Below are 25,918 nucleotides of genomic sequence, written 5' to 3'. Positions count from 1 at the left end.
ATGTGTCAGATGGTTTTGTAAATATTTAAGGTTAAGTTGGTGTTATGGTTGTGTTGTAAAATATACGTTACCGGTTTCGTAAAGTGTCAAAACCACTAAGTGGTGTACGGAGGCGCGCAGTGCCACAGTACGCGACTTAGGGATACTAACTCCTATTGATGACATTCCAAATGAAATTCATCATCTTTCATTTGGAAGTTGTTTTGCATCTCCATTGATAAAGATAATAAATCAACACCGATTACATCCATCTTGTCATTGCCAATTTGATGCCACTATAACTAAAATTTTTACTATTAATTTAATTATTTTATCTTTGAAGCGATGAAATTTTGTGTATAAATGGAAGTCTTGTCAATTGGAAGAATCAAATTTATGTGCATTCTTATTTTAAGATACTTGATGAGAGTGTGGTAGAATTTACGAAAAAGTAACACTTAACCTTAAATTTCCAAACACTATTTTTTGATTGTATTTTGTTATTTATATATTTATATATATATGTATATTTATATATATATGTATATTTATATATATATGTATATTTATATATATATGTATATTTATATATATATGTATATTTATATATATATGTATATTTATATATATATGTATATTTATATATATATGTATATTTATATATATATGTATATTTATATATATATGTATATTTATATATATATGTATATTTATATATATATGTATATTTATATATATGTACATATTTATATATATGTATATATTTATATATGTATATATTTATATATGTATATATTTATATATGTATATATTTATATATGTATATATTTATATATGTATATATTTATATATGTATATATTTATATATGTATATATTTATATATGTATATATTTATATATGTATATATTTATATATGTATATATTTATATATGTATATATTTATATATGTATATATTTATATATGTATATATTTATATATGTATATATTTATATATGTATATATTTATATATGTATATATTTATATATTTATATATGTATATATTTATATATGTATATATTTATATATGTATATATTTATATATGTATATATTTATATATGTATATATTTATATATGTATATATTTATATATGTATATATTTATATATGTATATATTTATATATGTATATATTTATATATTTATATATGTATATATTTATATATGTATATATTTATATATGTATATATTTATATATGTATATATTTATATATGTATATATTTATATATATATTTTATATATGTATATATTTATATATGTATATATTTATATATGTATATATTTATATATGTATATATTTATATATGATATATTTATATATGTATATATTTATATATGTATATATTTATATATGTATATATTTATATATGTATATATTTATATATGTATATATTTATATATGTATATATTTATATATGTATATATTTATATATGTATATATTTATATGTATATATTTATATATGTATATATTTATATATGTATATATTTATATATGTATATATTTATATATGTATATATTTATATATGTATATATTTATATATTATATATGTATATATTTATATATTTATATATGTATATATTTATATATGTATATATTTATATATGTATATATTTATATATGTATATATTTATATATGTATATATTTATATATGTATATATTTATATATGTATATATTTATATATGTATATATTTATATATGTATATATTTATATATGTATATATTTATATATGTATATATTATATATGTATATATTTATATATGTATATATTTATATATGTATATATTTATATGTATATATTTATATATGTATATATTTATATATGTATATATTTATATATGTATATATTTATATATGTATATATTTATATATGAATAAATAATACATCAAACTAGTTTTAGAGTTGATAGTAAGAAGCGAAGAACAGTACCAGTAAGATACAGCAGTAGTAGCTGCTTCATGCTGCATTGAGTATTGTTGAATAATTTGAAGTAGTGGTTTTTGAAATCAGCACCCCTATGAGAGCGCTGGCGACCGAAACACCACTAGTAAGATTGTGTATTAGAAACTGCTTCATGCTGTGTTGAGTAAGCTTCGATGTCTTTATCAGACCACCTTTAAATTAACCACTCACATTCTCACTGTGGTCCATCTAAAATTTGTAAACTTTATGACATAAAATTATATTATATGCAGGATCCCACCTATTACTTAATCTTTTTGGAATAAATGTTTTATAATATTTATCGATTGATTGTAATTTTTTGTATAAAAAAAGTTTTTTATTTATATTAAAAATATATTCGGTTAATGATATTATCTTATAATTTGTAAATAAATCTAGTAATAAAATAACTTTAATAGTTGGTGTCACTTTTTCGAAAATTCTGGTTTTTTCTGAAATTTTGTGTATAAATGGAAGTCTTGTCAATTGGAAGAATCAAATTTATGTGCATTCTTATTTTAAGATACTTGATGAGAATTAAATATAAAATTGTTGAGTCTTGAAAATATATTGCCTTGAATATACATTGTGACTTGGACTACATTGGTCGATTCTGGTTTATAAATGAGAGCTCTGGAAGAGGTTTAGTCAATAGCAGAAAAATATGTGATTGTCAGTCAATTACTGTATATGAGAATCATATTTCAAGATAAGTTGTCACAGACTTTTCTAAATGACCAATAAAGGTATGGTGTCATTTTTGATTTTGGGCAATTATCATTTAATTCTATCGGCGCGAAGCGCCAATAGAATTAAGACAGTATATAAGATGTTACGAAGACTTTGCGGATATTTATTCTACAATAAATTAGATTCTTATTTTTATATTTTTATGACTTATTTTTGATAGTTTTCGTTCAGAAATTTTAATCATATTTTAAGTAAACATATATTAGTATTCTTCATTATTTTTTTGGCGCAAGCGCCAACCAAATAGTGAATATTGCAATTTTTCAAAAAATTATTAAATTCGGCCGAAGGTGGCGTGCTTGCCCGAAGGGCAAGCGAAGCCACCTGAGGCCCCAAATTATATTTGATCAAATATATATCTTCACACTGCAGATCAATAAATCACATGATATGCTTGTTTTTTTCATTGTTGATATATGAACAAACGATACTAACATTAAGTCTTACTGACACCGTTGCTTCCTAAATAATGAAATAAATCATGGATTTGAGCAAACTAGATTTGGCAATATTTTTTTTCATTGTTGATATATGAACAAACGATACTAACATTAAGTCTTACTGACTCCATTGCTTCCTAAATAATGAAATAAATCATGGATTTGAGCAAACTAGATTTGAAAAATTTCGTACGACAGGAAAACAGTGAACCACATTTTGATCAATCTCTTTTGTAATATTTTACTTCTTAAATTTTTTAATGTCTGATCAAGACAGTAATCAGAGCAAATACAGTAAACTGCGAAGTGTCTACAAGTATTTCATTGATTCGTACGATGCGTTATATCAGCTAAAAACAGAAAAAGAAGAAGAATTAAACTCAATTTACAAAATGATCAAAACGAATTTGATTGATTCAAAGAAATGTCTTCCACAAATTATAATAAAAGATATTTTGGATATCATTCGGTATAATAATCGCTATACAAAGTCATATTTATCTCTTGCCAAACTCATATCAGATGATTATCAAGTCAAAGAGATCAACAATGTTGAATATGTTTCAAACTTTTTGTTTTACAAAGAGTATGGCATGAAATTGGACAAGTCTGCTAATTTCGAAAAAATTAAATCAGAAAATCTCGACATTCTTAAAGAAAATACAATTTACAGAGCAATCATGAATAATGACTTAGAAGTATTCATTTCATTCACTAAAATAGAAGGATTTGATAAATATCAAAAATTTAAAAGTAGTTTATATCCATATTCTTACTATGGATATTACTTACTTGAATTATGTTGTTACTATGGAGCAGTTGATTGTTTCAAGTTCTTAAGAACTAAATTTAACTCAAAAATAGCAAAAAGATGTCTAACATTTTCATTTTTGGGAAGAAATCATGAGATAATGAGTGAATGTTTGAAACAACAAGAACCAGATAAAGAATGCATGGAATATGCAATTATTTCACATAACATTGATTTTGTAACATTCTTAGTGAATGAGTATATCATGAGTATCGACTTGCATGCTTGCAAAAAATATAATAATCTTGATTCATTTTTAGTTTTTTACGATCAAACTAATCTTTTATTCAGCTGCTTGATTTTTTCAACAATGCTCAATATTCCATCTCTTTGCGAATATTTCCTTTCATTAGGTGTAGATATCAATAAAAAACTTTTAGATGGAGATGAAAAAGGTGAATATGGAGAAACGGCTCTTCATATTGCAGCAGAATATAATAGTAAAGAAGCCGCTGAACTTCTTATTTCATATGGTGCAAATATCCATGAAAAAGATGTATATGGACAAACCGCTCTCCATATTGCAGCACGTGAGAATAGTAAAGAAACTGCTGAAGTTCTTATTTCACATGGTGCAAATATCAATGAAAAAAGTGAATATGGAGAAACGTCTCTCCATATTGCAGCACGTGAGAATAGTAAAGAAACTGCTGAAGTTCTTATTTTACATGGTGCAAATATCAATGAAAAAGGTGAATATGGAATAACGTCTCTTCATATTGCAGCAGAATGCAATAATAAAGAAGCCGCCGCACTACTTATTTTACATGGTGCAAATATCAATGAAAAAGATAATTATGGACAAACCGCTCTTCATCATGCAGCACGTGAGAATAGAAAAGAAACTGCTGAAGTTCTTATTTCACATGGTATAAATATCAATGAAAAAGATAAAGATGGAGAAATTGCTCTTCATAAAACAGCCTTAAATCATAGTGAAAAAACCGCCGAACTTCTTATTTCACATGGTGCAAAAAACTAATGTTTTAACATAAAATGATAATTTTATAAATATTTCGATTTTTTGAATATCAATTAAAAAGATAATATTGGAAAAATCACTATCAGTTAATGAATACCTAAGGATCTCGTATGGAGAAAAATCTTCTCCAACTCTAAACTTCAGTTGGAGAAAAAAAACTTCTAAATTATTGTAGTAAAATCTTCTCATTTATTTTCCAGGGTTTGCCGGTGTATTTACCTAAAATATTTGAGATAACTCTACATGGCATTTGCATATAAAACTCTCAAAAATGTGATCATTATGGTTGAGTCAAAACTCACCTACTATAAAGATAAAACGTAATATAAATCGATATAGTAAGACTTACTTCATTATCCTTATAAAAATCCTTGCTTATCATCGAACCCAACTAGTTTAATGATAAATATCAGTTATCTAGCATTTAAAACTATTTTTAATAATAACTATAGTATATCTATTTACCATACAATAAACAAATAAAAACAAATAATTCGAAAATTATGTATTTTGTGTCATTTCCAAGTGGAGACAATCTTGTTCTGTTTAACTTTTTTTCTTGGTCTTAAGTTAAGATTCTGATGATTGATACCAGCTATACCATGATTATGAGGCTTCTCAAGCTAGAAATGGAGATGGTGAACTTCAATTTATGAAAACAGATAACAAAAGTGACGAAATTTTAGAATCCATTCAATTTTTATCGCTCAATTACCGATCGAATATGCATTGATGTAATTAAATATTTAGAATCAAAAATTAGAGAAATTTTGAACCACTCACTTTTTCCGAATGCAGGGAATCCAATATCGAAACAAAGTTGTGCTTGTTGGAACAACGCATACAGGAAAGACATCAATTGTTCAAAGATACGTAAATGGACAATTCATGATTAATTCTGTTTCTTCAATGCAAGCAGCATTTTTCCAAAAGAATGTCATGATCGGCGGCAAGGAGCAAACTCTTGAAATTTGGGATACAGCCGGACAGGAGCGTTTCCGTTCTTTAACTCCAATGTATTATCGCGATGCAAGAGTAGCAATCGTCGTTTTTGATATAACTGATGCGAATAGCTTTTCGAAGGCAAAACAATGGATAAATGAACTCAAGTCTTCAAGAGGAGACTCAATATCCCTTGTACTTGTCGGAAATAAATCCGACCTCGAATTTATTAGAGTTGTACAAATGTCAGAAGCAAAACAATATGCAAAATTACTCGATATTCCATATTTCGAAACAAGCGCGAAGACCGGAGTTAATATTGAAGAAGTTTTCATACAAGTCGCTCAGGATGTTACAGCTAATTCAACATTTGAAAGCGCTTATGGTCCAAATATAGCTCAGACTCAAAATCAGGAATCATCATGCTGTTAATTTCAAATTTTCTTTATATGACGAATCTATTTCTTCGAAATTACTTATATTACTATCTTTACTCTATATATATTTAGATTTGTAAATGTTCTTTCATATATTATATAGTTTTTACTTGATAATTTATATTTTTTTTTATAATTTACTTAAGAAGCACTGAATCTCATAAATTCATCATCATTCTTAAGTCAATATCTATTTAAGCTTATCATAGATAATGAAAGTAAATATTTTTAATATTTTTTTGATTAATTTTAAAATCATCTCATTTAGATGCAAATATTTACAAAATTGTATAAACATTAAATAATTTATGTAAAAATGATTCAATTTGATTTTTTTTTTAAATATGAAAAATATATTTTTCTTTTCATTTTGATTTTTCATTTCTCTGGCACTATGTCGACATATCGATGCATTTCTCTATAACAGTTCTTTAAGTAACGCCGTCTGCTTCACCGTCATCGCGATTATCTTTCTGCCAATTGTTGCCATTGTCAGCTATTCAAATTCAAATTTGAGACAACATTCAAAATTGTTCGACATTTCTCTGTTAGATTTGGCTGCGAATACAGATATATTATATAAAAATATTTTTGTCAGCTTGACATAAAAAAATGCAAATTTGCCGTCAAAATCAGATTTAAGATGACATATTCATTGTTTTCACCATTTGACGATTCGACAGATAGCTTTCTAACTCCCTTCCTCAATGACGCACCTGAAAACAACTCCCAAATGATTGATCCGATTGATCCATCCCGACCAATGACATATGTTTCACCTTTTCGTCCTCCAGCATCAACCACACCGAGATCTTTTGAGTCTTTACCTCGTCTTACTGTGAATCCTGCTTTTAAATTAAATAGATCATTATCAGCAAAATTATCATCAATAAATTTAGTATCTCCAAGCATTTTCTACACATTTCCAGAGAATAGTACTCTTTCTTTACATTTTGATGTTGTTACAAATGATAGTGCAGTTTCATTTGTTACACAGCCTCCTTTGAGTATTACTGAACCTAGGTTCTTAATATATGCTGTTGTTCAAGCAGGAATTTCGCCAATGCCATTCAAAATGATCCTGAACGGTAATACAATAATGAGAAGATTAAATGATATAACCGCGGTTGATGTTACCAATGTTCTAGCCCCATTTGGTCAAAAGAATTGGTTGGTTATCGAAACAGAAGGAATTGTAGTTCCATTTTCTCTCATTGGAGTGTGGGCACAATTTAATACGGTTGAACAGATCATAAACACAATATCTGCAAGACCAAGTTTTCCATTTACTGATATTACTGCTTTATGCCCTATTACTGGTCACCAAATCGAAATTCCGGCAAAAGGTTGTCATTGTAATCATGAAATTGCTTCGATTTACTTTCCTATCTAACTACAAGTCAAGCATTAGGCATATGGACTTGTCCTATATGCAATAATCCACTACCTTTCGAGGATCTTAGAGTTGGTACTGTGAATCATGCAAAGGATGAAGCAATCGAGAACGCATGGGGACTAAATCAGGATGCAGGGGAATTTGAAGAAGGATCTTTTGCTTGGTAGACAAAAATGTTTTATAAAATGTTGTTTTTAGTAAATTTTTTATAATATTCGACGAACTTAATTCACAAATTTTACTTTTATCATTTTCCAATCGTAATATATAATTACCATGATTTCAATTTGATTTCTTCATAATATTGGATTATATTGGTAATTGGCTGTGAAGAAATTGACACTAAACCATTAACATACTATCTCATCTTCTCTTGGCCAAAATCGAATCGATAAAAAATTAATAAAATTTATTTAATTGACCCAACTCACAAGAAAATCCCGATGACATCTCCGTGTTATTGCAAATGGAAATATTTTTTGTAAAAATTAAATTCTCGATAGCACGTTTTTCAAAAGGAAAAAATTGACAATGCAACAAAAATTTTAATAATCAAATATCAGAAGATTATAAACAATAAGCATCACAATAAATTTCAAATTTGGCAATTATAACATTGTTTTACGTTATTGACAATCAACAGTTCATAATTGAATATTAATAATTGTAAACTATTGAATAAACGAGGTAATTGACAATATCGAATATCGATAATGATATCTTTATTAAACGAATGATCCTGACGAAAAATCGCAAAAATAACCAATTGACACGACCATTTAATTTGAAAGCTTATTTAATGCTGCTAATTATCTTTTCAAAATTTTGAGAGCTCGAATATTATTAGTTTAACGATATTATAGATTGTATATTGATATTTAGGATTTTCATAAAAATCGATTTTTGAATAATATTTTCAAAATTGACAGGTACTGAATAATGATTATTTGTAAAATATGTAAATCGTTGGAAATTAATAGTTATCTATACAATTTCTAGTATGGAAATCTATCATTAGCCCGGAAATATTCATATTCAATGATATCTCAATTGAATATTCAAATTGAATTGAAAATATTGGTCAGCTATTTAAAACCATTTTTACATTATTTATATTCATTACAATGCAAAATGTTCGCATACCAGACGTTGTCAAGCACTACAAGATCACAAAGGTCATTGGCAGAGGATCCTTTGCCGTTGTTGCTCTTGCAATTGATCAAAAAACATCTCAAAAAGTTGCAATAAAGATCATTGATAGAAGTACAATCATTAATTATGGAATGCTCAGATATTTAGAGAATGAATTAAGATTACTCTCACGCTTAAATCATCAAAGCATTGTTAAAGTTTATGATGTTATCTATGAAGAAGACATTATTATGATTGTCATGGAATATCTTTGCAACAATGATATTCAAACAAATCTAAATAGAGGCACGTTCTTCTCCACAAAAGAAAAAATCGAAATCTTATATCAAATCCTTGAAGGAATTGAATATCTTCATCAAAAAGGTATTGCACACAGAGATATCAAGCCAGAAAATATTATTTTTGATGAAAAGTACAATCCAAAGCTTGTTGACTTTGGTTTATCAAAAGAAAAGGGAAACGCGCTATCTTCATTTTGCGGAACAGAATATTATATGGCTCCTGAGATCCTTCAGAATGATACATATTATGGACTCAAATCTGATATCTGGAGTTTTGGAGTTACAGCTCATCTTATATTTACAAATGAGTATCCATGGGATACAACAAAGAAGAACAAACACCTTTTCGACATGAAGAAAGGTGTTTTAGAAATTAAGAATCAAATTACTGGTCCAATGAATGGCATTGTTTCTAAATGCCTTGAATTTGATCCAGAAAAACGTCCATCAGCTTCTGAACTTTTACTTGACATTCAAGAGTTATTGGCAAATAGTATCAAGATTAGAAACACTCATAGCAACAAATTATCACTTCCAAAGCTTCAATCCAAGCCAATAACTGTATATGCTTCTAAGCAATCCAAAGAATTCAGATCATTTGACAATTTATTACCGAAAATTCGCGTCCGAAGAGTCCCAATCCCTATATCTCATTGAATCGATTTAATTCAACTAAAATTTTGTTTGTATGTTTTTATAATTAATAATTTTTTACTTATTTTTTGAAATCAAATTTAATTAGAATATAACCATAAAGAAATCAAGTGAACAGTTATAGTACACAATAAAATCCATAAAAGAACTTCATACCATCAATATAATAACAAGATTTTGAAAATCTTTTAAATCTAGGATTGTTGTTAGTCTGAAGCTCAAGAATCATCCATATATTGATATTCTTAACAAAAGAAATCACGATGAAGTTTCCTTTTCATCTAGATTATCCAAATATTGAATAAAATTTCGAATTTTTGGATAAATCTACAAAATATTATTATTGCCTTCCACAATAAACGGTAAATAGTTGTTTGTCTCTCATTTACGTTTTGCTGTCTTTCTTCTTGGAGATTTGTTTTTCGGACTGGATTTAACTCCAAAGGTTTTTCTCATTTCGGCCATACCTTCCAAATGTTGTCTTTTTTCTTTCAAATCAGCCAGTTGAGAAGACATTTCTTTGATAAGAAGTCTATTCTTAGAAAGAGAGTTGTTCTCTATCTGCATTACTTCTTTTAGATCTTCAAGTTGCTTATTTTCCTCTTTTAACTCTTTAATTTGAGTTTTGTACGAATAATATTTTTCATTCAGAATATCAAAGTACTGTTCTCGTTTACTGGAAAGTTCCATCAATTCGCTTGTATTTTGAAGCTCTGAATTAAGTTCTAAATTCACAATTGATTCTCTTAATTTTTCTATTGATTTTTGTTGTGTAATTATCTCTTCTTCCTACTTCTTAATATTTTTATCTGAATAGAATGTTGTAAAAAAGGAAATCTGTTGAGTCAATTCAAAATGTTCGTCTTCAAGACAAAGAATTTTAGAGAAATAGTCATTATCTTCTGTATTAACTTTGTTTTTATCAGGATAGAACTTTGAATTGAACACATAAGTCTTTTCGTATTCTTCTTGTTCGTTTTCTTTCATTTGATCAAAACTAGCATATAAATCGTTGATTTCATCTTGTAGTTGTTGTATTTCATTTCGTAATTCTGCTTGTTTAATCTTTCTTGTTGTTAAATCTTCGTATTGTTTAAAATTTGTCTTGGGTTTTCTTGTGAAACGTCTTGGATGACATGGAGGAGCTATTGGTGATTTCGGATTTGCATCTTTCTTTGTATCTGGAGATTTGACAACATGTCCAGACATGAAATGTAAGGAAAATAAGATTAAAAAATAAACTGATATTTTGTTTCCTGGTTACATATACAGTTTAAATTCGGTATTAGATTTCGCTTGCGTTTGATCAACAACAATTTTTTCATGGAGAAAAAAAGGAAGTCAAATCATTAAGTTAGTACTTTAATCTAATTCAAAAATATCTAAAGAGTATTAAGTTACCACTATTTTATTATATGCTCAATAATTCTTATAAACCCAGGATCCATCGACACAGGCAGAGTAACCAGAAATTTTTAGTGCATTAGTGTACTGCCACATTGTATGGGGTCCAGTGTACTGACAAACAGAGTTGTATTGAGCAATCCAAACTTCAATTCCAGCAGCGTTAATCATAGACATATCAATATAGTTTCTGGCCCAGTTCAAGTTGCAATAAACCATTGGCTTGTATCCGTAAGCTTTCATTCGATTACAGAAAGCTATTGCATTTTTAGCCGTTTGAACTTTTCCAACATTCATTGTAGCATCTTCATCATCATAGGCAACTGGCATTCTGAAATGACTCTTATATGGATTGATAATTTTAGCACAAAAATCTGCTTCGGCAATTGCTTGTGCTTCTGTTCTAGCATAACCATAGTGATATGCACCAATAAGGATATTTGCAGCAATTGCTTCGCGCATATGGTTAGCAAACTGTTTATCTTCCTGGCCAGCTGCAGAACCAAAACCAGCGCGGATCATAACACCTTGAATACCACTATTTACCTTTGCAGCATTGAAATCAATGTTGCCTTGCCAAACACTTACATCGATGATCTTATAAGCGTTCATTTCTTAGTTTGCTTTTGAAATATACAGTTTTTCAATTATTTCAATGAGACACATCAAAAATGCGTTGACCAAATCATTAATAATATCATAAAATGGGAATTTCTCGCATATGTTCGTACATGAGCAAATACTATACCTTTTGCGAATAAAGAATTTTTTCATAAAAAAAATTTTTTAGGAATTAGCATATCGGCGTTTTGCGACATTGCCAAACGCCAGATTTTAACCCGACATATGAGCATAAGCTCGTATATTGGAATAAACTCGACTTATTCCATATTAAAGTTATTATAATAATAAGGCACTTAATGTGCAAATCTAATTGAATTAGAAAATGCACATTAAGTGCCTTTTATTGGAATATGTAATACCACATATGGAATATGAAATATGATTTGCGGAATACCACATATAGAATATGTAATCAAAATACAAAGATATTTTATATAACAATTAATTTTTTTATTTTTTCAGCAAGTGTGGATAAAAAAGGATTACAAACAAATTGAATAGTTCCTATGTCCTTTTTTGTTTCAAAAAAATCAATAAATTAATGATTTGTCTCAAACAAATAAATTAATGAATTGCAATTGATTTGAGTTGCTATAGACATTATAAAAGGTTCAAAAGTTTATATAAACCTAGTAAATTAAAATAAAATTTTCATGAATTGAACATATTAGTTGGGTTCCGCTTTGGCAAACTTTCCTGTGAAATTTTTTGGGAAAAATGTTGATGGATATTTGGGAAAATTTTGAAAATTTTTGGGAAAATTTTCGATGGTAAATTTTGGAATAGTTTTGTCGGTTTTTGCATTTTTAAAATGTTAGTCACCTTTCTCCTTCCAAAGTGAAAAAAATTGTTTAAAATATAAAAAGAATTTTTATTCGCATAGGCGACAAACAAGGATTTATAAATAAATAATGGGGCTTTGAGTATTGATCTGAATTGAATCAGATAATTAGCCGTAAAAAATCTTCTCATAACGATTTCTCATGCATGAAAGATGGCTATGAGTGGCGTTAATGAGGGCGTTTGATAATTGGAGTTGGACATAAAATTTGGAGATCTTAAATTTTGAGAATCTTGGTGCGATCTTACTGGTAAAAGCAAGAGTATGGAAGGAGATTGAACTGAGAAAAAAACTAGAGCATGCAAAAGAATCATGCTACAGCTTAGTTGAATGTCATTTATGCAAATAAAAATATCTTTTTCAAATTTCAAAACAAATTTTGCCACTTTTGAAAGAAGATAAGGTAACAAACATTTTAAAATGCAAAAACCTAGACTTAAACTATGCCGAAATGTGAGCTCACCGTTACGGTTTTTTCTTTGGGGGCGAGCTTGCGAGCCCCCAAAGAAAAAACCGTAACGGTGACTAACATTTAGGAAAAATTTTATAATTTTTCCCAAAATGTTTATTTTATATATGCTAACAATATTATAAGTATAATTTCAAAATTTCTTTTTTCACAAAAAAAATTGATAATTGAATGGAACAAATAGTTCATTTTTTAGATGTTTTCTTCTAAATACTGGCGCTTATACTAGATAGAAACTTCTATCGGTATTCTCGGCGTAATACTTTCGCCTGAGTGATGCTATCTCGGACATAGTCAGAGATTAATCTTTCGACGAAATGGTAGAAATATTTCTTTTGAAATATTTTAGGGGCTCTGAGGCACAGCCAGAAGGTCTCCGCCATTTCAACCGTACCTAGAAAATTAATCTCAATATATTATGTTGGGTCGTCGCAGTGATTCACTGTTAATCATCACTTTAGCGTTGCTTCGCCAGCTTTAGAATGTATCTAAAAAAGTAGTAATTAATAAAATCTGTAATTATGGAATATTGTTACAGGCGTGAAGAATGTAAAAAAGTTCTAATGTTGCATGCTAAGTTCGGTCAACGATAGAAATTGAGTGTAAATTAATCGTCGAGGAAGTACGATTATGTAAAGTAAAAAAAATGTTGTGGGATTTTTAATATTATATATTATTTTATAATAAAATTTTTTGAGTCATTTTAAGAAGCACATATAATTTTTTGAATTTAAAAATTAAAGTAGTGTCAAACGAATTGATCACTTAATTTAATACTCAGATTTCTTAAAATTAATGAAAAAAAGGTTTTCTGAGAACTTTTGAGAATGGTTTTCAAATTCCATTATTGAAAATATATAGGTATTGTATGAAATTCAAACTCTATATTTATTAAAATTCTAAATTTTTAATAAAATAACTTTTCAGAGGAATATGATTTTGAATGGTTGATTAATAAGAATAAAAATGTCTACGATTTTAAGGAGGGAATTGTTCCTTATGAGGTATACATCATAACTATATTACCTCATAAGGAACAATTCCCTTTTGATAGCTGGGAAACTTTCTCTGAATAACTTATCATTTGGAGAAAGTTCCCCAGCTATCTATTAGGAACTAAAGGCTATGAGGCACTAATATATAATCAGTGCCTCATAGCCTTTAGTTTCCTATTAAAAACGAGAAAACTTGTTCGAAATGATAAAAATTTCGAACAAGTTTTCTCATTTTAAGGAGGGAATTGTTCCTTATGAGGTATACATCATAACTATATACCTCATAAGGAACAATTCCCTCTTGATATCCTGGATATTTTTGAATATATTTTTTTAATTAAAGTTCTCAAAAGTATTATCAAAAGTGATTTTTAAAATATCTCCAATTAATTAACTAATTAAAAGTATTATATTTTTAAAATTAAATAGTTTTTCAATTTTTTTGAAGGAATTGAGATACTTCCCACGACAATAAAATTGAGAGGTTTACATTATGACTGATCTTAGCATGCAACACTAAAATTACGATTCTCGAACTTATTATTATTTTTGATTGGAATACTATTTTAATATTTCAATCAAAAATAATAATAAGTTCGAGAATCTAATTTTTACTTATGCACCAGTTAAACTTTTATTTTTTAAATAAACTATTTCTATTAAAAGATTTTAAACGTTTTTTTTAATTCTTCACAGTTTCTTAATTTCGAGTTTAAAATGATATATACTAGAATATATATATATGATAAAATTGTATGAAAGATTTTAAACGTTTTTTAATTCTTCACAGTTTCTTAATTTCAAGTTTAAAATGATATATATTAGGATATCTAGATATGATTAAATTGATTGGGTTTCATTATTTATTAATTTTGAACTCTATTTCAAATTTGATAAGATTTTTATATCTTTTAATCACTTCATTTATCAACATGGATGAACCATGCGATGAAGATATCATCACCAAGATAAAAGAATCCAGAAGGGCGAACATTGTTGTTACTGTTTCACCTGAGAATTCCGACACAGATGAAGAGCCATTAAATGAAGAAGAGGCAAAAGAGATGACATTGACCAATCCAATGCCCAGGTTCTCGATTTCAATATTCATCAGGATGCATCCAAAGCTCCAGCTCCGATCATTGTGCAACTTCACATATGAACAGTTGGAATACCTCGCTGACTTTATTGAATCCAACTGTGGAAGGGCCAGAAGAGGAAGGAAGGTCAAATTTTCAACAATCAAGTCTCTCTTCCTCACGCTCACATATTACTGCACATACTTGCTCTATTCAGCATTATGTCCGTTGCTACATATTTCCCAGTCATGCTATTCCAAATTAGTTACAAGAACTACCAAAGTTGCATTTCCAATCTTTACGAGCTATTTTCTTCCCAATCACTGTCCACCGTTAACTTCAATGAAGAAAATCCATAACATTCTCCTAAGATTTTTTTTAATTTATCTCAATTAAAAATTTTATTATTACCTAAATTAATTTTGTAAACTATTTTTGAATAGTTTACAATTTATCCTAATGGGACCCATATGCGGGTTCAATTTCTGGTTTATCATCTAGATATATTATGAAAGCCACTCAAAGGGTGATTGATTTTAGGATGTTCTTAGAAGATTTTTCGTTCATTTATATTAATTTTGTATTCCCGATTTACATTCACTAGCAAATCAATGCATTTCACACTTTAAATGACAATTAAATTCTAAGACATTGCTAGAACTGCAATTTCCATAAAAAGTTATAGTGTAAATTGCTTAAATAAATAATTATTTTCATTATTTTTCTCCAACAAGCTTGAAAATCAAACGAAAACTTTACAAAATACTTATTTACTCATTTGTAAATATAAATTTCTAACAATTTTTATCCTGAATTTAACACAATACTGTATTTCTAAAATTTGCACTAGTTCATTCCTAATTGATGCTCGGATTTCGGTATTCCATATGTGGTATTACATATTCCAATAAAAGGCACTTAATGTGCATTTTCTAATTCAATTAGATTTGCACATTAAGTGCCTTATTATTATAATAACTTTAATATGGAATAAGTCGAGTTTATTCCAATATACGAGCTTATGCTCATATGTCGGGTTAAAATCTGGCGTTTGGCAATGTCGCAAAACGCCGATATGCTAATTCCTAAAAAATTTTTTTTATGAAAAAATTCTTTATTCGCAAAAGGTATAGTATTTGCTCATGTACGAACATATGCGAGAAATTCCCAATATTGCAAATTGAATAATTTTTGTTGCTTTGATCTGAATCCGAGTTTCCATTAATTTTGATAAATCATCAAAAATTGGGATAAATACGGGTTATGCTAAACTATTTTGTAAATCGATTTCGGTTATCATCAAAAATTGAGTGGATATTCAAAATAAATCTGACAAAATCTATTATATTAAGATTACAGCATAGTTGTGGATGAAAAATTGCGATTGATTCAATTTTTTTCATCGTATTTAGGATAAAACGGATCATGAAGCTATGAATTTCAATTTTTTTAAGAAACTACTTATAATGATAATTTTAACAAAATTGATGTATCAAATCAATCAGTGAAATTTCTTTAAGATTAATTTCCTGATCAAGTCATATTAATTATGAAATATGATACTACAAGAGCAAATAATTAAAATTAAATATATTTCAAACTTTTTTATTACAGATAAAGTTGAGATACAAAAATAATATACATAAAAACAAAGAAGTTAAGCATCAGCGTTATTGCTGTTGTAAACTAAATTAAAGCGAAGGCAATAATTTTTTCTATTTGGTTCATAGATACAGAAGATACCAAATACAAGTGAAAGAGAAGAAATAATTGCAAAGATAACAACAGTTAGCAAAGTGCCAATTGCTTCATCTAAAGATGAGAAGATTTGAATGACAACAAAAGAGCTGATCCAGTTAACAGAAGAAGCAATACTTGTTGCTGCTGATCTAACATCTGCTTCAAAGAGTTCTGGAACAATGTACCATGCAATAGGACCTGTTCCAAGTCCATAGAAGAACAAAAATCCAAAAATGGCTGCAACAGGAGTGACGTAGCCAAAGTTATATTTGACGGAAAATCCATAAAGAAGAAGGAAAATAACAACACCACCAGCACTGATGCACCATGCTGGCTTTCTTCCGAACTTTTCAACAAAGAATGAAGAAATGAAAATTGTAATAACTTGGGCACTACTTGAAATAGCTGAAGCAATGCCTTGGTTGACTTTAACACCAGCTTTGTTGAATAATGTTTTAAGATTTGTGAGAATTCCATTAATTCCGGAGAATTGCTGGAAAACCATGAACATACAACCAATTAATAAGCCTTTGACATACTTTTTCTGGCAAATACCTTTCTTGGATGATGGATTTGGATTTTCTGCATCAGAATTCTTTCCTTCAGTGATTTTGATATCTGGTGATGATTCAGATTCATTTGAATTGTTATCTTTAACTTCTTCGCCTGATTTGTTTTCAACTTCCTTTTCACTACTCAAATTATCGATATTGTCATCTTCAACTTTTGTATCTACAGGCGAATCCTTGACAAACCAAATAAGGCAGGCAAGTAATGCACAAATGCATGCACCAATGATTGTTAGAACTCTCCATTTGAGCCAATTACCTAATAAGTAGAGGACAACAAGACCGATACTGATACCAAGGTTATTAAGTGTACCAAAGAATGCTGTATGGCCTTCCGGTGCGATTTCGACAATGTACATTGGAATAATTGATGAATAAGCGCCCATGACAACTCCTAAGAGGCCTCTAAGGACTATGCCAAACCATAACAACTTCTTGTTCATAACCAATAATAAAGCCCAAAAGACTGTACCGCAAATTGAAATGATGAATGTTGATAATTTACGTGTAGTGATTTTTGTTAAACCATGAGAAACGAATGGACCTGCAATAGCTAATAATGATGATACTGAATTGAAAAATGATGATTCATGATCAGAAATGTTGTAAGTATCTTGTAATTCTGGAACAACAGGGGATGGATAGCCAAGAACATATCCAAATGTGAATGCACCAAGCATTAGGATGAAGGCTTTGAATAGCAAAGGACCGCAGTATACCATGAACTTAAAATGATAATTGTGAGAAAAATTTTACGTTCTAGACATCATGATGTATTATAATAGTATTTAATATTTATGAGAAAATTAATTAATATGGTTTTGGATCGTCTTTCAATGGAGATGAGCGGAATTTTCCTCAAAAATCAGTATATTCAAAATTTAACGATAGAATTGTGCTTTAAACAACATTTTAAATCATTAGATATCAATGTTTATGGAAAATTCACAATTTTCAATCTTTTCAAAATAAAAAGATGCAAAAAATCGCAAATTATAATAATTTTCATGACGGTATTGTTACATGTCGCAATTTTACGCAATTATGTTTTAACCGAATATACTGAAATTGTATGAGATTGATCGCGATTACATTGAAAAGTATTAACAATTAATTATCGTCAAAATCTATCACTTTTTAATCACTGAATGCATCCCATTCATTTGTATTCTCAATCAATTTTTTTGAGCATAATTCGGTCCTAAATTAAGAGTATATTGAATTTTTGACCGAAAATTTTCGCGCTCTCAATCTTTGTTTTCAATTTGTTTCCGTTATTTCAATTCTCGTTATCTCTAGCACATTCAAAAAAAAAAAAAAAAAAAAAAAAAAAAAAAGGTAGTGGGGCTTCCAGGCACTTCGTGCCTTCTAGCCCCGAAGATGTTTAGTATAAATGAAGTTTTTATTCGGAAAATTGTTAGTCTTCTTGGTCGAAAACATTATATAATGTTTCACTTTTCACAAATTATATATGTTTTCATGTTTTGTCAAGACTTCTTCTTCGTAAATGTTTTGTCAAGACTTCTTCGTAAATGTTTTGTCAAGACTTCTTCGTAAATGTTTTGTCAAGACTTCTTCGTAAATGTTTTGTCAAGACTTCTTCTTCGTAAATGTTTTGTCAAGACTTCTTCGTAAATGTTTTGTCAAGACTTCTTCTTCGTAAATGTTTTGTCAAGACTTCTTCGTAAATGTTTTGTCAAGACTTCTTCTTCGTAAATGTTTTGTCAAGACTTCTTCGTAAATGTTTTGTCAAGACTTCTTCGTAAATGTTTTGTCAAGACTTCTTCGTAAATGTTTTGTCAAGACTTCTTCGTAAAATCAGACAAAAATATATTTTAGGTGAAGAGGTGAGATTTCACCTGTTTTTTCACCTCATTTCTCACCTCTTGAATTTTCATGAAATTTACACCAAAAATATATTTTAGGTGAAGAGGTGAGATTTCACCTGTTTTTTCACCTAATTTTTCACCCTCTTGAATTTTACACCAAAAATATATTTTAGGTGAAGAGGTGAGATTTCACCTGTTTTTTCACCTAATTTTTCACCCTCTTGAATTTTCATGAAATTTACACCAAAAATATACTACTAGGGTCATTTACGAAGAAATCTCAACAAAGTCTTTACGATGAAATCTTGACAAAACATAGACAAGAAAGTTCATGAGAAATTAGATGAAGAAGTCTTAACAAAGTCTTTACGAAGAAATTCATGAAAATTCAAGAGGTGAGAAATGAGGTGAAAAAAGAGGTGAAATCTCACCTCTTCACCTAAAATATATTTTTGTCTGATTTTACGAAGAAGTCTTAACAAAGTCTTTACGAAGAAGTCTTAACAAAGTCTTTACGAAGAAGTCTTGACAAAGTCTTTACGAAGAAATTCATGAAAATTCAACGGGTGAGAAATGAGGTGAGAAAACAGGTGACATCTCACCTCATATGTCCTTACTGAAAAAGTATGTGTTCCATCTGAAGTTCTTATATACGGGTCTTCCAGGAGCTTTTCACAAAATATATATGTTTTCATGTTTTGTCACTTTTCTGTCACTTTTCAGGGAAAAAACATTTTTATTGTATATAAAATGAATTTACAAAACCACCGTTACCCTTCTTTGGAAATAAGAGTAGATGTAAAGATATTCTATTGAGAGAACTTAAGAAACTACCGAATGGTCTAACATTTGTAGATTTGTTCGGTGGAAGTTTCTATATATCTCATTTGTGCCATACTGTATTTCCTGACTCAGAGATTATATGCAATGACTTCGACAACTATATGAACCGTCTCAAACATATACCAGACACTAACAAAATATTGAAAGAGTTAAAAGAAAAGATACCTATAGGTAAGATGGAACGTATACCATTAGATAAGAAAAATACTGTCAGAGAGGTTTTGAAAAAAGCAGAGTATATTGACTGGGATAGTATATCTTCTAGACTATTATATAGTGGTGCTATAAGAGTTCATGACATTGAAACACTTATGTCAAACGTTTTATATCTTAACTATACAAAGGTTTTCAAAGAGGACATAGAAAAATATACTGAGGGTATAGAGTTTGTGAGATGTCGTTGGACAGAGTTGTATGAAAAATATAAAAACAAGGAAAATGTTTTCTTTATAGTAGACCCGCCGTTCTTTAACACATACGATTTTCAATACCAAGCAGACTGGACTTTGAGAGACTCTTTAGAAACTTTAGACGTTTTACATAACCATCCATGCTTTTACTTTACATCCGATAAAAGTGGTTTGGAAAGTGTCATGAGATGGTTAGAGGACATACATGACTATGAGTTTATATATGACAAGATAGAATATGAGAGAGGTCCTATAAACCGGAAAAAGTGTCATAACAAAGAAATTTTATTGGTAAGTAAATGTGGTTTGAAATAGGACTACTTGTTTTAGGTTTTTTCCATTGTGTCATTTACTTATTTGACGTGGCAGAAAGATATAGAGAATATGAAGATGAACCAATACCAGCAAATGTTCAGCATATGTACTCGTAAGAGATATTTTTATCTAATATTAAATGGACGCACAGAACTTAGCGAATGCACAGCAACCTGGACAACCAAACCCAGAGAATATTCCAAATGAAGTTAGAATACAAACTGCAATGGCAAACTATGGTCAAGTGCCAACAGATGTACAAATGCAAACTGCCATGTCAAATGACGCTGCGTTAGGTTTGCCACCATGGTATGCAAATATGAGATGGAAAGAGTTTTATACAAACCCTGAAGTGGGATATAAACAACTCTATGCAGATGACGCGAACACAGGAGTTGACCCAGAATATGTTTTCTACCAGAGGAGAAATAGAATGTATGAGCTCCAGTTAAAGAATGCAATGGAACTCAGAAGGAAACGTAAGAGACTAGGTGGACATTAGATTTTTACATATAGTAAAATGGGTTTCTTCAGTAGTATTGGAAACTTCTTTCGAAATGTTGGAAGAGGTATATGGAATGGAATAAAATCTGTCGGAAGGGGAGTATGGAACGGAGTCAAAAATATTGGCAAAAGAGTAGGTCAGTTCGTTGGTATTATACCTAAAGACCCTGAACCAGAAGAACAAGCTCCTGTTATACAACAGCCTGAACCTGCACCACAGTCTAGTTGGCAACCAAATCCAACACCTCAACCGTATTAAAAATTATATTTTTACTGTTCGATAGTAGTTGTATATGAGACTAAGTTCTAAGTAAAACGCATGGTATAATGGAACTATTCTCTTTCTTCCATCTGTTGTAAACCATACTTGAAAGTCTGAAATACTTCCACTCGGTGGTTCATATAGCTTTGTAGGTTTTTCGTAAAAGTCATTTGCCAAGCATAAAAAAGAGTTTTGGGCGCCAGAAAATGAAGCATGAACGATAATAGCATCTGGGTCGAAAACATTTTCATATGTTCCATTAGGGTTTTCGACTTCATAAAAGTTCGGGTGTACTGGATATTCTGCAGGCTGATTTAACATCCTCAAAAATCTATACCATGCCAAGTTGTTATATTTTGTAGAAATATAAACGTCTTCTCCAAGGTCTTCTATTCTATCGATTTTAACAGTTGCATTTTTCCTGTCATATAAAATATCGAGATGGTACTCTCCTTCGTCAATGTTGTACTGTTTTGCATATTCGAGATAGATATCGTTTATTTTTTCTTGAAAAGCTTGAAGAGTTGTTTCTAAGTTTACAAGCAAACTAACTTGTAAAAGTTTTCCCTGTTCAAATTTCTCATACGTACGTTTCTCTTTGTTATAGTATCGAATTTCAAAAGCGACCGTAAATGGGAAACCATGTATGGCTTCTGAAATGAATTTCATTCTACGAAAGCCAATAGCTTTTGTGACGGATGGGTCTCTTAGCCATCTTAACGGGTAGTCAAAACGATAGCCTTCATGCTTTACGGTCTCTGTCTCAAACTTTTGACCGACATTCGTAAAAAGTTCATCTAATGGTTTAGTTGTAGCAACTCTAGAATTTTCTTTTTCTATTGAAAGCATATTTTATCTAGAATAAAAATGTCAAATGAAACAGCGTCTATGAGAGAAATAAAACACAACCGACAACTCATTTTGCAAGCTCTAAATAAGAACACAACAAACTTTTCAAACTATTCTAAGATATCTGAGTCATTGAAAGAAGGAAACTTAAAACTGACGATAAACCCAATGACAGACGAGTTTCTGTTTCAAGACAATAAGAACCATACTGTCTGTGTAAATCCAACAAAAGGAACTTTAAACGAGAAACCTATAGATGAACTTCTTTTGAAGGCAGATGTTAACAACAAAGCTGACAAAGAGTATGTCATTGAAAAAGTTCAAGAAGAACATGACAGAGCAGATGCAACATATGCAACAAAAGAACATACTCATCCTGAACTAGCGGACAAAACATATGTTGACAATAAAATGTCAAGTGAAGTGACAAGAGCTGACAAAGAATATTCTAAAAAGACTCATACACATACCATTGCAAATATTACAAACTTACAAGAAACCTTAAACAGGAAAAGTGACGTTGGACATACACATACCATTGCAAATATTACAAACTTACAAGAAACCTTAAACAGGAAAAGTGCCGTTGGACATACACATACCATTGCAAATATTACAAACTTACAAGAAACCTTAAACAGGAAAAGTGTCGTTGGACATACACATACCATTGCAAATATTACAAACTTACAAGAAACCTTAAACAGGAAAAGTGCCGTTGGACATACACATACATCTTCTGAAATAACAGACTTAAACGTTAGCCTTGAAAAGAAAGCAGATAAAACATATGTCAATGAAATATACCAAAGTTTAGTTGGAACAAAAAATATTGAGACTATGGTTGGTGACTTTTCTGTCAATGAAGAAAACAAATATTTTAGATGGCAGTTTGTACATTCCTTAGAAAATGGTACACGGTATAAACTCATTCCGAAAATAACAATGAAATGTATGTAAGCTATATAAAGAATGATGGTACACAAGTTAAAGTTCCATTAGACAACAACTGCTACTTAAACATATATGGAGACGAACAAAAGAAATATTTAAGAGTTTATGAAATGGCAGATATGACATTACCTGACCCAGCTCCAGCACCATACTATTATGACTATGGAGATGACGTTAGAACACCACATGTAGATGAACAAAAGCTAACATTATATTTAGATTTTTATAGATATAAAAGATATAATGCAATAGAAAAAACGAGAATAGTATACTATTATGAAGATGACAGAAATAAATATTATAGTCAAGACTTTACCTACCCTGAAAACATAAGATTATATTATAAAAAATATTCTGACACAAACCAGAAGAAACCTGAAATAGTTGCACTATATTTTAAGTTCAAAAGAGACAATCCTATAATATCTCATATGTTTGATTTAATGAACCCAGTAGGTTCTATTTATACATCTATGGAAGCAAGAGGTCCTCAAGTAATGTTTGGTGTTGGTGCATGGGAACAAATAGTCGACAGGTTTTTGTATTGTGCAAACTCTTCAAAGGAAACAGGTGGAAGTAAAACGATTTCAGGTGAAAACTTACCTGCGCACAGTCACTACATAGATTTAAGTACATCTCAAGCAGGTTGGCATAGGCATAGATATTGGGATTGGTCAGGAATGACAAAAGGTAAAGGATATGATGTTAAAGACGACGTTAAGTTTGCTATAAATTGTTACTGGGATGACACTCAGGGAGAAGGAAACCATACACATTTCGTTTCAGGGTATACACAAACAACGGGACAAAGTAAAGACTACATGCCACCTTACATGACAGTTTACGCATGGTATAGAATTGCTTAGTCGTCATTTTCAACTTCTTTAGCATATTCGTCAGGAGTTGTCTTATATTTGTTAGGAACTGTCTTTGAAAGTATACCACCTTGAACTTTGACAAGTTTGAAACGAGGTCTGACAATAGTAGTTTTATCTTCTGCTTGCAGTCTGTACATTTTGCCATGTTTGCCTAAAACTTCATAATATTCTCTTGTATACTTTCTTCTATTTTTACGAACACGAAGGTGAGTACCTGTCGGGTTCCCATTGTTGTCATAGTCAATAGTATTTTCATATGGGTCGCGTTTAGGTATTTCTATTTTTACTTTGTCACCTTTCTTAAGTTTGAAGCCTGGCATTCTTTCTTGTTTGTCTCTTTTGACTAAACTATTAAATATATAGTCTTTCTCTAAGTCAGGGTTGTTTTTCATTTCTTCGGGGGAGTGGTTTCCCAAACCTTTTTGTTTACGGTTATTGTAAATATTTAAAACTTGTCTCATCTTTGCCATGGAGAAATGTCTATATTTGTCGTCATATGACATTTCATTTGCTTCACCACCTTGTGGTTGGTTTAAGTCTCTTAAGATTTTTATACAACTGTCAATGACACCAAGAGCAGAATGGTTTTGGTCGACAATGAAATATTGGTTTACATTTTTTGAACGCAGATAGTTTTTAATATCGTCTGATTTGAAAGAACGTTCACAGTCAGATGTCAGTTTTGTTGGATGGTATTTGTCAACGAAGATTGTCAAAGCAGTTTTCACATCTAAAATATTTTTGGACTGTAATGGTATGGCTTCACAGTATCTTGTGTTTTGACCGACAAATATTAGCCAGTATGGTGGTCCATCTTCTCTATACCTCGGAATGTTTTCCAAGATATCCATAAACCAAGCATTTGGTGTTGAACTAAAGATTTTTACCATGAGTGCTTTCTTTGTTGCTTTAGAAACATACGGGTCCTTGTTTGGATTCGTCATTTTTATCCTATAAGAAATGGGTTTATTTGGCGCATTAGCAGGAGTTGCATCCAGATTTTTGCCCGCAGTGGGAACAATAGCCAGAGGTGTATTTGGAGTTGGAAGGAAGATTTTGAGTACATTAGGTATACTTAAAGAGAAAGCACAACCTATTATACAAACTGTACAGAAAGGTTGGGATGTAGCACGAGATGCAGCAAATCTTATTCCAAATCCTGAAACAAGAGGAAAAGTTCAAGGATGGATGGACAATGTAGGAAGACAAGCAGGAAACTACTATAACAAAGCAAATGACTACTATAACCAAGCAGGCACTACATGGACCAAGGTGAAAGATTCTTTAACAGAGGATATACCATGCACAACAGTGGGTAAACAACAACCAACCGCAACCGCCTCAAACGTGGGGAATGTAAATTTTTTTACTGAGATGAAATGAACAATACAGCATTGAGACAAATGGGCTCAAGATGGATTTGTCGGCTTCCAGCAGTTACACAACCACGTGTTTGTCAAGTTCTTCCTATACCTCAAGAAGTTTTAGACCGACTTAAAAACCTAAACAACCAGTTGAAAACAAACCAAACTAAAATTTTTT

General features: G+C 29.8%; 14 protein-coding genes and 1 pseudogene across 15 annotated transcripts, besides 3 other annotated features; 10 read left to right on the top strand and 5 right to left on the bottom strand.

The window, feature by feature from the left end:
- Positions 1-151: part of a mobile genetic element that runs on past the window's edge.
- Positions 152-3,416: 3,265 nt separating this feature from the next.
- On the top strand, positions 3,417-3,753 carry TVAGG3_0440250 (proteasome regulatory particle assembly; the record flags this gene model as incomplete). The annotated part of the gene is made up of 1 exon (XM_001300291.2): positions 3,417-3,753. A coding segment is annotated over one exon (337 nt), but the record flags the coding sequence as incomplete, so codon positions are not given.
- An 83-nt stretch (positions 3,754-3,836) lies between these two features.
- On the top strand, positions 3,837-4,949 carry TVAGG3_0440240 (spectrin binding; the record flags this gene model as incomplete). The annotated part of the gene is made up of 1 exon (XM_001300292.1): positions 3,837-4,949. One exon carries the CDS (start codon positions 3,837-3,839, stop codon positions 4,947-4,949), a length of 1,113 nt encoding a protein of 370 aa, XP_001300293.1.
- A 788-nt stretch (positions 4,950-5,737) lies between these two features.
- Positions 5,738-6,531, top strand: TVAGG3_0440230 (small Rab GTPase RabF2; the record flags this gene model as incomplete). Its single annotated transcript, XM_001300293.2, has 1 exon — positions 5,742-6,323. One exon carries the CDS (start codon positions 5,742-5,744, stop codon positions 6,321-6,323), a length of 582 nt encoding a protein of 193 aa, XP_001300294.1.
- Positions 6,532-6,595: 64 nt separating this feature from the next.
- On the top strand, positions 6,596-7,944 carry TVAGG3_0440220 (SUMO transferase protein; the record flags this gene model as incomplete). Its single annotated transcript, XM_001300294.1, has 1 exon — positions 6,972-7,721. One exon carries the CDS (start codon positions 6,972-6,974, stop codon positions 7,719-7,721), a length of 750 nt encoding a protein of 249 aa, XP_001300295.1.
- An 869-nt stretch (positions 7,945-8,813) lies between these two features.
- On the top strand, positions 8,814-9,820 carry TVAGG3_0440210 (protein serine/threonine kinase protein; the record flags this gene model as incomplete). The annotated part of the gene is made up of 1 exon (XM_001300295.1): positions 8,849-9,814. One exon carries the CDS (start codon positions 8,849-8,851, stop codon positions 9,812-9,814), a length of 966 nt encoding a protein of 321 aa, XP_001300296.1.
- Positions 9,821-10,192: 372 nt separating this feature from the next.
- On the bottom strand, positions 10,193-10,501 carry TVAGG3_0440200 (uncharacterized protein; the record flags this gene model as incomplete). Its single annotated transcript, XM_001300296.1, has 1 exon — positions 10,193-10,501. The coding sequence occupies one exon, from the start codon at positions 10,499-10,501 to the stop codon at positions 10,193-10,195; it is 309 nt and encodes a 102-aa protein (XP_001300297.1).
- A 99-nt stretch (positions 10,502-10,600) lies between these two features.
- Positions 10,601-11,020, bottom strand: TVAGG3_0440190 (uncharacterized protein; the record flags this gene model as incomplete). The annotated part of the gene is made up of 1 exon (XM_001300297.1): positions 10,601-11,020. One exon carries the CDS (start codon positions 11,018-11,020, stop codon positions 10,601-10,603), a length of 420 nt encoding a protein of 139 aa, XP_001300298.1.
- An 81-nt stretch (positions 11,021-11,101) lies between these two features.
- Positions 11,102-13,050, bottom strand: TVAGG3_0440180 (glycosyl hydrolase; the record flags this gene model as incomplete). Its single annotated transcript, XM_001300298.1, has 1 exon — positions 11,231-11,827. One exon carries the CDS (start codon positions 11,825-11,827, stop codon positions 11,231-11,233), a length of 597 nt encoding a protein of 198 aa, XP_001300299.1.
- Positions 13,051-15,076: 2,026 nt separating this feature from the next.
- On the top strand, positions 15,077-15,619 carry TVAGG3_0440170 (ZGC:162945 family; the record flags this gene model as incomplete). Its single annotated transcript, XM_001300299.1, has 1 exon — positions 15,077-15,619. One exon carries the CDS (start codon positions 15,077-15,079, stop codon positions 15,617-15,619), a length of 543 nt encoding a protein of 180 aa, XP_001300300.1.
- Positions 15,077-15,913: a mobile genetic element.
- A 778-nt stretch (positions 15,914-16,691) lies between these two features.
- On the bottom strand, positions 16,692-18,388 carry TVAGG3_0440150 (major facilitator superfamily transporter; the record flags this gene model as incomplete). Its single annotated transcript, XM_001300300.2, has 1 exon — positions 16,881-18,212. The coding sequence occupies one exon, from the start codon at positions 18,210-18,212 to the stop codon at positions 16,881-16,883; it is 1,332 nt and encodes a 443-aa protein (XP_001300301.1).
- A 451-nt stretch (positions 18,389-18,839) lies between these two features.
- Positions 18,840-25,918: part of a mobile genetic element that runs on past the window's edge.
- TVAGG3_0440140 (serine threonine-protein phosphatase family) lies at positions 21,450-21,692 on the top strand (the record flags this gene model as incomplete). Its single annotated transcript, XM_051234177.1, has 1 exon — positions 21,450-21,692. The coding sequence occupies one exon, from the start codon at positions 21,450-21,452 to the stop codon at positions 21,690-21,692; it is 243 nt and encodes an 80-aa protein (XP_051103907.1).
- On the top strand, positions 22,563-23,536 carry TVAGG3_0440130 (annotated as a pseudogene). Its single transcript has one exon. A coding segment is annotated over exon 1 (974 nt).
- TVAGG3_0440120 (uncharacterized protein) lies at positions 24,361-25,320 on the bottom strand (the record flags this gene model as incomplete). The annotated part of the gene is made up of 1 exon (XM_051234176.1): positions 24,361-25,320. The coding sequence occupies one exon, from the start codon at positions 25,318-25,320 to the stop codon at positions 24,361-24,363; it is 960 nt and encodes a 319-aa protein (XP_051103906.1).
- TVAGG3_0440110 (uncharacterized protein) lies at positions 25,337-25,736 on the top strand (the record flags this gene model as incomplete). The annotated part of the gene is made up of 1 exon (XM_051234175.1): positions 25,337-25,736. A coding segment is annotated over one exon (400 nt), but the record flags the coding sequence as incomplete, so codon positions are not given.
- On the top strand, positions 25,756-25,910 carry TVAGG3_0440100 (uncharacterized protein; the record flags this gene model as incomplete). Its single annotated transcript, XM_051234174.1, has 1 exon — positions 25,756-25,910. A coding segment is annotated over one exon (155 nt), but the record flags the coding sequence as incomplete, so codon positions are not given.

Source organism: Trichomonas vaginalis, chromosome V, assembly GCF_026262505.1.
Source record: "Trichomonas vaginalis G3 chromosome V, whole genome shotgun sequence".
NCBI classification, from domain to species: domain Eukaryota; phylum Parabasalia; order Trichomonadida; family Trichomonadidae; genus Trichomonas; species Trichomonas vaginalis.
Note: the sequence above shows the minus strand (reverse complement) of the source record. Positions and strands in the feature narration are given on the sequence as shown.